Source organism: Opisthocomus hoazin, chromosome 5 (assembly GCF_030867145.1).
Source record: "Opisthocomus hoazin isolate bOpiHoa1 chromosome 5, bOpiHoa1.hap1, whole genome shotgun sequence".
NCBI classification, from domain to species: Eukaryota; Metazoa; Chordata; class Aves; order Opisthocomiformes; family Opisthocomidae; genus Opisthocomus; species Opisthocomus hoazin.
The window spans coordinates 70096739-70108925 of NC_134418.1; the positions used below are offsets into that span (position 1 = coordinate 70096739).

At 38.1% G+C, this 12187-nt stretch overlaps 1 protein-coding gene across 7 annotated transcripts in view; it reads right to left on the bottom strand.

Annotated features, from left to right (window-relative positions):
- Positions 1-5367: 5367 nt before the first annotated feature.
- The window catches only part of MARCHF1 (membrane associated ring-CH-type finger 1), a 248518-nt gene continuing 241698 nt past the window's right edge, over positions 5368-12187 (bottom strand). For all 7 annotated transcript variants that reach the window (XM_075421660.1, XM_075421657.1, XM_075421663.1 and 4 more), the window contains one exon: positions 5368-8841. In XM_075421660.1, the coding sequence (XP_075277775.1) occupies positions 8540-8841 (302 nt within the window). In that variant the 3' untranslated portion in view covers positions 5368-8539. The remainder of the gene's footprint in view (positions 8842-12187) is intronic.

Sequence of the window (12187 nt, forward strand, 5' to 3'; positions counted from 1 at the left end):
AGTCTTAAACCTGGCTGGAGGTCTTATCCTCTGCCACTTAGGCATAGCGCTAGGCCGACACATCACTGCCTTGTGTTTCTGTTTGAGAAAGAAGTGTGATGAAGTTCAGGGCCGCGCTTTGAAATTTTCTTAACTTTGTTAAATTGAGCTGTGTTGTGGAATTCAGCTTGTTTTGATTTATAAAACTTGAGGTGTTAAACTCTGGTGGAAGCTGAGCCAAGGTAGCTGCTCTGAACTAAAGCCATGTGTGTGTTTGTTCAGTGCTTTGACAGATTTTGCCTTTCACAAGATTCATCTTAAGTTTTTGCTTGTATAGGTCTGATGTGCTTTAAAGTTGTAAGCAGAAACATTGCAGAAAAAGTCACTTTCCCATCACACTGGGTAAAAGACAGAAGGAAAATGAGCAGTAAGGTGACTAGAAGGTTTAGCATGTCACATTAATGACAGTGTATGAGGCTGACATCCTGCTGAATACTTTAAAGAGGATTGTCACACAAGAGTTCTGGAGAACGAGGTGTTCTATATTCCTTGAAACAATTCACTAATGAGGCTTATAAAAAAGTAATTATTACTTGTGTGGTTGATGTGATAGTCAAATACTTGAAGTGATTTTTTTTTAACATCTATTGCTCACACTTCAAGAACATGTTTACAATTAGGACTTCGTTGAGTTTGTGGATTTTCTCCCTTGAAGTCTATGTATTCACTGCTTGTTTAGCTGGCTTTTAAACTGTCTTGTTGACCTACTGCATAAGTAGTGAAAAAAGAACAGTTTCTGTGTGTGAACTTTTTACACTGAATTGAATTGTCATAACAAATCATATGTAGCTGTCAACTATTCATATTTGAATTGAAAAGTAATCCAGGCTTACGTTGATGATGTGCAACACCAATCTACCAGATGAGTTTTGTTGCAGAATACTAATGTGGCAATGGGAAAGAACAAAAAAAAATCCAAACAAAGCTCTGTATTGATTTATTTTTAATTTCTGTGCTCAGAGTTTTTGTGCTGAGAGGCCTGGAGTGGGGATAGAGAGAGTCTTTTGCCTCGTGTGTGTTACTGAGATGAGATAGGGGAATCTCTTCTATCAGTTTCATAATTCAGTCATGCCTGTGCTTTAAAGCCAGCCATTAGGGTTCTGTATGTTGATGAGGTGAGAAAAAAAGGATGAATGCTCTCAGTTCTGAATTGTTACTCTGTTTCTTTAAAATTAAAATCTGGAAAGCAGCTGCTGTTAACAGCAGGAATGGGAAGTATTTATGGGATGGTCTCTGTTCTTCCAAACTTGTTGCAGCGAATACCTTGAAATTCTATTCATTTGTAACTAAGGATTACAGACTTTAATATTAAATCTTCTATTATAATTCTCTGTAATTGACAGAGATTTTTTTTCTGGTTAAATATTAATTTTATAGAAGATTTCTTTCTTTCTTAACTTCTCAGATATTGCTTCACAATGTCCTTTTTTTAATTCTGAACGCAAAGTTGTAGTAATTAAAACTCAAGTTTCTTTAATTATCAGGGCTCAATTTAAACATACAAAATTTCAAACAAAAAGAACATTGTAACATGGAAAGCCAATTTTATATAAGAACTTTGGAGATTTTTTTAATGTATTTTCTAATTTGTTACACTGTACTTTGCAGTGTACTTACCAAGTTATACTTTTACTCCAGCCAGCCTTGGAGAGCTATGACTTCTCTAAGGAGCTGGCTGACTTACAGTCAGACTCAGTAGCAGCTGTTAGTTGTGCTCCGATTCTAGAACTTACTCTGTTGTTGATTTCAGTTGGAAAGTACCATCTGACTTTAATTCCAGTAGCAGTATGATTTTTTTCATGTAAACAAAGCAAATGTTGATTTAAAATAAAAACAACAAACAAAACAGAAAACACTATCCTTCTCAAGGCTGGTTATATGCAGTGGATTAATTAATTTATAGTTCTTTTGTGTTGGGAACAAATGTGACTGAATTAATGGAACTGTTCACCATGGCTTTCCAATCCACTCCATGAAGTTGGTTCTAAAGGCATGAGACTTCCAGCACTTGTGATGTGGAGATGCAGGCATACAGCGAAGCACTTAGCCTTATTATGTATTTTTCCTTTTTTCCTCTACCAAAGTATGTGTCAGTCCTTCTGGAACTCCAGTATGTGCAGCGGGATGCAAGAAGTCAAAAAGGCAACATACGTGAACAATTTTCTGAGCCATTCCTAAGTAGTTCAAGGAATACATTTAAAGAGTATCTTATGTATGAATTTTCTTTGCCTTTGATTGCAATAGCATGTGTACTTATCTCTGTTCTGTCACTGCCATATGTGAGGACAGAGTCTGGGATCCAAAAGCGTGTATGTTGGAGACCAACATTTAACAAACTTTTTTGCTAGACACTTGGCAGATAGGCAAGAGTAGTAAAAAAGGACATCATTGTTTTTTCTCAGTAGAAAAAGTTCTCCACTTAAGGAATCCTCCAGGCTTAGTTTTCTAGTAAAGGGCTGAGAAACACCTGTACTTCAGAAGTATGTGAAATTGGTTGGTTTGGCCAGTCTCAGCATGCTACAATGCATGCATCATCTTTCCGGGTGTTTCAAGAGTAAAAATTCATTATAATTGACTTCCAGACTTTCTTCCTAAAAAAAAGTAAGTTATAGGAAGGCAAGAAACTTTGCTAATGAGGTGTTGTAATTTATACACTGCACTTTAGGCTGTTGCCTTAAATACAGCTAGCAAGATCGTGCAGAGTTCCCACAGTGAAACTGAAAAGTGCCTGACTGTGGGAGACTCACTGCAGTGGTCCTGTAACGAGGTTCCCTAAGCCTTCACTGCTTCTGTTGCAAACTGCCCAATTTTCTTAAAAGGAGCAGTTCAAGGTGTAACAAGTTACCTGTTACAAATTAAAGATAAAACTATTTAAACTTTCATCAGTGTTATTAGACCAGTGCCAGCAACAGAGGCGTTTTCTAAAGAAGGACAGAAGGGTGGCAGCACTCTACTAATGCCAGCTCCTATTTGTGTAAGTTCACACACAGTCAACCAGGACAGCAGCATGCTGATTTGAAAATGTATGAGGTGACAATGCCTGTTTTTATTTGGAATTGTGCTTATTATTGTATTTTCATATATTTTACTTTTGAGCTGTTTAAAAACAAAAGGAAGTTCTGTGATTCCATTAGTATCAGTCGTAAGTATTTGCAAGTAATAGAAGGGTGAGTTTGTCCTAGGCCTCACCCTCTCCAGCAGACCAGGAATGGTGGTGTTCTCAACCATGGCGTAAAATGTTTCCAAGGTTATTTTCTAAGCTGGATGTCATAGGTAGCAGATGTGGTACACCATTGCAAGTACTTTGGGTGAGTTCTTTGTTAACTGGCGGGATTTTTTGGCTTTTAGATGAAATTCATGCAGAACAGCCTCAATATTTGGGGGGAGGAAGGCGTGAGTAAATACTGTGTAGCATGTTTCTTTGTTTGTGCATAGACAGAAAGCGAACTGGACAGAAATGTGTTTTGTGTTCTAATAGTACCCTTCACCAAGAGATTTGGACTCTTGTGTGCAAAGCAAAAAGGTATAGTGAACTATACCTTTATTCTCTTAAGTCTAAAACCAAATTTGGTTCTGTTTTTCCATATGCTAATAAATGGAAATGAATACATTATTATTAATGGAATTTCCTTGGTTATGCTGTTTCTTCTGTATTATATCTTGTAAGGATTAATGAATCCATCTTTTATTTAAATGGTGAGCTAGTTAGAGCAGCTTTGACAGAGTCTGTTGACCTTGGATGTAGGGAATGTGATTTGTTAGAATGCTCCTCCTGTGTTTTGAATGTATATTCTTAGCAGTCACCAGCCATATGATGACTTATTCCAGCCAGAAGTGTGAGGTTTCACAACTTAGCCCACTCTCTCCCCAGCTGGCAATCTAGGACAAAGATATGGGGCAGGTGGATTTAACCCTCTTCAGAGAACTAAATTTGCAGTTTGGTTTCAATGCTGTGTATTTATCGAGATACTTTCTTTGCTTTTACATCTGATAAAGTACACAGATTCTTTTATGATGCAAACATGCAATATTTCTTTTCATTAAAAATAGCATTTGTCTTTAGGGGTTTTGGAAAAGGAAAAAAAACTCTCCAAGCAGAATTCTAAAATAATAAAAAAGGGAACCTGATCCATTCTGACAATCTAAGGTGGGATTAGCTTTAAACCATTTAACTCTTTGTTATTCCAGCCCATCTTTAAAGCTTTCTAATGTTAGACATTCCACAATCACATCTAACAAACAGTAAATTCCAAGGCACTGCTTTCCTTGTGAAGCTTTTTCCTCTTATCCTCCTGCAGTACTATTGTCCATTTTGCTGCATAGGTAAAACCTGTTGTTTTCTGGGAGTTATTTATGTAGTTGTAACCTGTTCTTGTGTATCCCCTTCCCAATCTTCCCTTCTGCAAGTTAAACGACCATAGTTTTTTTACAGGTGTTTTTGTCCTGTGAGGTCTGGTAAGGTGTGGTCCCCAAAATGAGCCCCTCTGAGCCAGCCTGTTTACCAAGCATGCACCTGAGCACAGTGTTCACCTTTCTTGCCAGACTGTGGTCTTGCCAATTCATGTTCAGCATGTGGTGCTCTATATAACAAAGCAACAGCTGTGGAACGCTACAGTAATTTGGGTCATTTGTTTAATACAAATACATTTTTTTCACAACAATAAGCAGATATATTACTTTTGTTTCCCTTACCTTCTGTCTTTCAGTACACATTCACCCACAAAAACACACAATTTTTCTTTTGTGAATGAGAGGGAGTTAAACAAGTAACACAAACTTGTAGTTCCAGATATTATACACAGTAAAATATTTTCATCATAGAGTAAGTTTTGTAGCATTATTAGAAATTATAAATGGTCTGTTCTGGTGATGGGGAATTACTATATTTTTTACACAACAAAAATAAACACTGCTTTCAGATATAGCAGTGTGTGAATGGCACAATTGGACTAGTGGAGAATTTCATGATAAGGAATGCTCATGATAGTCAAAAGTGTTTATGCCAGTTTGAAATAAACTTCATAATGGTTGTAACTTAAAACAGGAAGAATGAGCATGTTCATAGGTTAAGACTATTTTATTTAAAATTCCAGATTTTATCTGACTCCAGATTACTTCTACCTACCTTCATTAAAACTTTACTTAAACAAGAATGCAGATTAAGCTCTTCTTGGTAATGGCAGCTCAGAGCAAGGTTCTGCCCTGGTGGGTTTAGCCAGGCGAAATTCCACCATCAGCGCGTCCGCCTGAGCTGCACAGGCGGTTTCCTATGGATCTTTATTTGATATATCATTTTCATTAAAAAGTCGAAGCATCTTAAAAATTTCAGTGTACTGTTTTTGCAGGATAGAATCCTGTGGTTATTAAATTAATACAGAAAATTGTGCTTTGTGTGGGAATGAAAGAACACTGGTTAATAAGCAGCTGTCTAGTGTCGGTCAGTATTTGTGCATCTTCCTTATTCGCGCAGACCTGTGTCCAAGACATGTTGGTGTGAATAGCTCCTTGCCCTCTTGAAGAGGAACCACGCTGCTTCAGAAACACATTGCAATCCTGCACGAAATCCCTGAAAACTCTAGAAAATCCAGTCCACCTAAGAAGAGAAAGGGATGCACAGGCTAATACTGTAATGCTTTAAAAGGTTAAAGACTGCTTCGAGCCTGATGTAATCTCGCTTGCTGCTGACTTGTCTCATTGCCTGTCTCAGCAGACAGTGTCCCATTTTGTTCCTTTTCCTGCTGTCCAAATTAATATTTCAAAGGGAAAGGAGGAATTTCAACTGAAGTCCTTCTCCATTTGTGTATTTAACTGTAAGCTCAGTTGCACATGCAGTTGAGATGAGCACCAAAATAGTGTTTTGAAGTTGAAGTCATTAGTATGAAATTTTGCAAGTTGTCTGTTCTGTTGCTGACTCTTCAGTGTATTTTTAAAACTGTACAGTAATCTTGTTGGATGCTACAAATCTGCTTTCAGAAGCCTTGGGTATTTTTTTCTTTGAGTTGAATTTTATACTTGTTCAAGAAGGAAACAATGTGAATTAGTCTCCAGCAAACAGTCAAAATAGGGGATAAAGTACTTTCAGTGGGGTCATGGTGCTACAGCAGGTCGAAGAACAAGCTGGCTAAAGCAGCAGGGTTACTGTCACTGAGTCAGAAACTTTCTGATCATTTCAGAAAGCTCTTAATTGTCTTCCATAATAATGTTCCTTGTCAGTCAGTTTTGCTATGATTCATCAGGTTTTACTGTAAACATTGTTCCAAACATTTAGATGCAGCTAGTAATTTTAAGTGTCTAACTTTTGATATAATGAGATTTACTTTTTAGCGTGTTGATTTACACTTTTTGAAACCCATGCCTTTGCAGACTGTCTTAAACGTGTGCAGGTATGAGGCATTCCTTAGTATAGTCATGGTTTTCTGAAGACCTCCTGAAGTCTCCTCCACAATTACAAACAGAGAAATGATTTGGTTACTCTTGTATGTCATCTCAAATGAGAAGCTGCTACAATTCCAACTGGCAATTGTATAATTGGAAAGTTACTTTATATGAAAAGTGCGTGTCATTATGTGAAAAACTTAAGCATTAATCCAACTCACCTGGAGTAACTTGGAGCAAATATTAATATGTATTTAGGGCCATTTCAGGCACCAAGATTTTGTGTCCTGTGCAGCCAAATGACAATCACTTAGTCACAGCCCAATTACATGAGCAACTCCAATACAAAAGAACATAATGGTCAGATAAAAGACACATTTCTTGCTAATACTGCTACTTCCAGTATTCCCCGAGCCTTAAGCCAGTAAACACATTCACAAAGGAATACTAATACATAAACCTCAATAGGTCTTAGGCGCAGCACCCTGGATATTCGCAAGAACAGGATGATTCTGTTATTTAATTGTAAGTATTTGAGTGTGTAAAGAGGCAATTTACCATTAGAAACTGGAAGGCTTCTGTAGAAGTCTAGTTCACTTGTAATTGTGGCATGTTTCCCCCTTTGAGTGAACCTGTGCGCTGCTGCCCTCTTTACTCTCGGTCTTTATTTGCTTGTTCGCTTTTCCTCCTTTATCTAAATATGAGGTCAAAAAAGAACTTTTAACTTTTTCTTTAAATATACATTATGTTCAGGCCCCAGACCTGTCCATGCCAGTACATAAATACTCCAAGTCAATACTTGCTGTTGTGTCCTGATGGTAGAGGTATGAGAAGGGAATCACAAAATTGGTTCTTTATATATAATTCACCCTGTTGGACACAGTATTATATCTACATTCATGTATCTATTGCACCCTTTAATGCTAGTCACACTTCATTGTTATATGAGAATGCTGAAAACACGAAGTTAACAACTGAACTGTTGAATCTCTTAACATCTCGAGTTTACCTGTACAGAGGGAAACCATTGATTTATTTTTTCAGTCAGGAAGGTAAAAACTAACTTTTCAGAACAAGGAGATAAAAACTAATGTTCTCTTAAGATACGTAGGTGTATATTCTCTTACGCCTGCCTTTCTGTGTAACGAATCTTAAAAAATAAAACCAAAAATGGCTTCCATCTTGCCTATGTGTCATCCTTTTTCAGACCTTTGAAAATATGCAATGTACTTTTGTGCGATTCTGTAGTAAACTGCATTTTTTTCACTTACAGTTCTACCTCAAAACTTTGCATATCCAATTTACGTCTAATTCACTCTTGCGAAGTAAACAGCCGAGCTGCTTTTCTGAATACGTATCTACACATTTTCCGCTTCCTCTATTTATTTTGCTGACAGCTATAGTTAAAAACATATCTGTAGTTTATGGAGATATGAGTTTATACTGGTTGGAATTGCTTACTTCTCAAAAATTCAGGCATATTTAAAAACAATGCTACCCTTCCAGTGTTTCGAATGCCCTTCGTTGACGCAGCTGCCCAATCATCCAGGCTCCGCTGCAGTCAGGTGAACCAACCTGCGTTACCGCAGGAGGCTCAGAGAGTGAGTGCTGTGATGCAGCTCTGTATCCTTCCGCTCCGTTAATGCATAGCACTGGACTGGTACCCTTTTGAAGTGTATCTTTAAGAAGATAAATAGCAAAGACAACTTTTAGTAGTAAACAGATGAAAGGTTTTTGTTTTCATAGAATTTTCTGTAAACAAAATGATTGTATCAGGTCTGTTGCAACTTTCCCAGCCATCCAGGTTTTTTTAAAATAAAAAAAAGTACTCTTTTCACATTGGTTTGGCATTGTCTGTGAAACCTGTTCTCTATTGCACTTTCTACACTTCCACTTTCACTACACTTGCTGACTAGTTGAGAAACTACTTCACAAACGGCCACATTCCATACAGTAACAAGTTGCTTTGCTGGATCCATTTTCCTTGTAAGGTTTTGGTTTTTTGTGTGGGGTTTTTTTGTTTTCTTATCTGAAAAAATGCACAGTCATTTCTACTCTCTTTTAGCACTTGTAGTGTAGAAAACACTACACCTTACTCCGCGAGGAAGAAGCGATGCTGGCGCTGTCAAACAGGCATGACCTCAGACGTCGTTTCTTCCACTGCCGGCTGAGAGTTTGTACCTGTCGGTGCTACTGGCACCACCACCGCATCCTTGACATCCGAGGTCTGAGGGCACGAAGAGTTCTTCTCCTCCAGTTTTTTGGCGGTGTCTGGGCAGTTCTGAACAAAGATCACCCTGTTGTAGGCTTTCAACCTGCGCCACAGCTGAACGTAAACCTTACACTGCACGTACATGAAGACCAGGCCCCCCGTGAATCCAATGGCCACCACAACGAGTTTTGTCCAGAACGGCCATTCAAGGACACCTTTGAAATAAAACGTTTATATGTATTACCATTGTTATACACTGAATATCAAGTACTGAGTTTCAGTAAAATATATTGAAAAGAAGCCCCCTGCTAAGAATTCCCAGGCATGTGCACACTACTGGGGCAGTTACGGCTCAAGCAGCAAACAGCAGCAGCTGCCTCCCACTTTTAACTGACTTCACCACGATTAGGTCACAGAAGAAATGCAGGGCCACTCTCACAAAGGAAGCATAATGCTTGATGCAGTCAAAACCAAAGCCTGTTACTATTCTTCAATAGTATGCCCAGATTCAATAGCTTGCTTAAGCAAAAATACAAGTACCAAAACCAAGATACCTAGAAATATTATGCACATCAACAACAACTGTTTTTTTCAGTCGTGGTAGAAGCACAACACTGTTTAGCGTACCTGGAACACCAACATTTACAATATTATTAACTGGTCCTAGCTTCATCCTGCATTCAGGGTATAGTAAAAAAAAGCTAGCAGAAAGGGCTTTTATCTCCTGTATCACCTGCCTTCACTGGCTGCTTTTTCCCACTGTCTGTGCAACCCCGCCTGAAAACACCTATGTCAAACAGCAGAACTTCTATTCCCATGTACTAAAAATGTAACTTTACAGTTTTTGGTGCATCTGCTCTTACTTTTCTCATTGCATTAATCCATCACATTGATATTTACAGAAAAATATATGGCTGCTAACACAAAAATAGCTAGAGATGAGAGCATTTGACCTTGTATGATATGAATAATGTTAAAATGGTTTCCTTTGGCCTAAATGTGGTCTTAAGATTTTAAGAGAATAAACTAATGTTGTATTAAGAACAGCCTTCTTGTTAATTCATACCACTGCATCTGCTTTCTTCAACTGTTCAGTAGCCTAACACAAAGGAACAGCACCAGCCTTCCCATTACATATTGCCTCATCACATTTAAAGATTAAATGCTATACACGAGTCAGACCTCTCTATCAGTGCTTAAGCTGTCAGTCAGAACAATCTGAATAGGTTTGTTTGTCCTACATGGAAGGTCTTTTGAATGATGGTTTGCTCACTGAGTGTAGTAGTCAAGGTGCCTTGCAGACGCTATATTGAACCACTGGTGAAAGATCACACCAACCTGGTGATATCTGTGAGTTTTACCCACACTTTACCCAGGGAAGAAATTTTTACCACAGGCAGAGAAGCAATCTGCCTTCCTTTGGGACTCAGCGGAGGAGCTTCAGCAGGGAGCCAGTCTCGACTCCTAGACCTGGACTTCTCAAAAGCAAGCCTACTTTCAGCATGCTATGTCAGTCTCATGAATCCAAGTTTCCCCTTTACTGTTAAACACACAGGAACTGGGCTTTTAGTTAAATAAACAAACAGAGACCAAAAGAATACTATTACTACAAAAGCACACAAAATGTTTGAAGCAACTGTAGTTCTCCCTGTTGTGGTAACTGTGTTGTCGTACTTAGAAATGGTTACAATGTATTAAGTGATGGTGCTAGCCAATTAATTTTTTAAATATGCAGCAAAATGAGAGCATACCAAGAACACGCAAATCACTTTGTATCTCCCTAACCGCTACTGCTCTGGTTAGTTGAACTTGTTAGGGACAAATCCTTTTATATTTGTTAAATTTGTTTGCAAAACGTTTGTTGTGCTTTTCTTCCACCCCTGTTCCTGGGACAAAAGGAAGTAACAAAGAATACTTTGCTAAGGTGTCATACCCAGTGATGTGTTTTATCTTTTTTTTTTTCCCCCTTTAATAGCTGTTTTTTAAAAATCCCTGTCTCTTTCTTGGTCTTAATTACGAAAACAGCACGGTTTGCATCTGACTAAGCCCCATCTGTGGGTAATGACACGTAGAGCCAGCAAGTCACAGCTGGAGCGCTGAGCTCTGAAGAAAGAGGCTGAACACAGGGCTCAGCTTTCCTTCAGGGTTTCTTCCACCTCTGAGCAGTAAAGATGTCCTGGTGCTGCTGCCACGGTAATACAAGAAGCATCGTCTTTTGCTTAACTGGTACGGCACAGCGAATTTTGTACCTTTCAGTACACTCCAGGATTGCCGGATTTTCACAGACTCAAGCTTTATGAGGAGAGACAAAGCTCAGCTAAGCCTAGACCTTTTGCGTCAAGCAGAGCAAATTCATGTGAAACTTGATTCCCTCCCACTGGTGCTATATAAATTCTAGAGTATTTTAAATATATTTTAAACTGTCATTTCTGTAGACCAGCAACAGATTTACTAATCAAGAAGTTTACTTTTTTATTTGTTTGCATCAGATGCTTCCCGAAGGAGAAAAAAATATTTTGAGATGTAGATTTTATAAAGGGATTTTTAAACTTAAATTAGTGCTATTTGTGGCTTTCAGTTTTCCTCCTCCTCAAAATATTTTTTATAAAATGTTTTTCCTCCAGTGTTCACTGCCTTTTCCCCAGCATTTCCCATTTAAACAAATAATGGAGATAAAAGGAAACTACATATATATACATCTCTATATCTATATCTATATATATCTATATATCTTCCCACCCCCTGCAAATACATGTTTGATTTTGTAAAAGTACAACCCCCTCCCACCTCCAACAAGCAAATTTGGGGGCAAAAGAGTTCTCTTTATGAACGCTTATTTTTGCGTGTTGCAAGTAGCTCCAAGGCGTCTCTTTGTCCATTTTTTAGAGTGGGGAATCATCCATTACATTTGGCAAACACTGAATTCTATACAAATTGTAAATACGTTTTGAGTTTACCAGCATTAATTAGTGTAATTCTTACACATTGTATATGACAACAAAAATTCGTGTTAGCGGTTTTGTTGTGTAAATTCAGCTAATCCACAGACATACTTTTCCCCTTTTTAATGAGAAGGGTGATGTGGTTGTACTCACAAATAGAAGTTCAAAGCCATTCCTAGTCCTGGCCTCAGGGCCAGTGTTTTTGAGATGAAAGCCAGGGTTACCCATTTAGAAAGAATGCAAAACAAGGCTTTGTAGTATACTCGGCTGTGACTTACTGAGGCTTGTTACGCATTTTCCTCTCATAGGCAAGAAAGGCAGGCATCGGGAGTATCATCAAATATTTATCTAACGAGCAAAGCACAAAGCTGCGCCTGTTTTGTTTTCCATCTTAGCTTCAGAGCACAGCACAAACCTAGAGACCTTTGTCCCTCTACTGGGCTTACAGTCAATTCAGATCAAAACTCAAAAGCTTTTTATCATTATCATGATCATATTTGAGACTAAATTTAAGACCAAATAGGCTTAGATTTGAAATGGAAAACAGTAGTTCAATTTGGAATACAGTTTCCACATATGGTAAGTATAGTCCAAAAAGAAACCTACTTATGTTAAACAT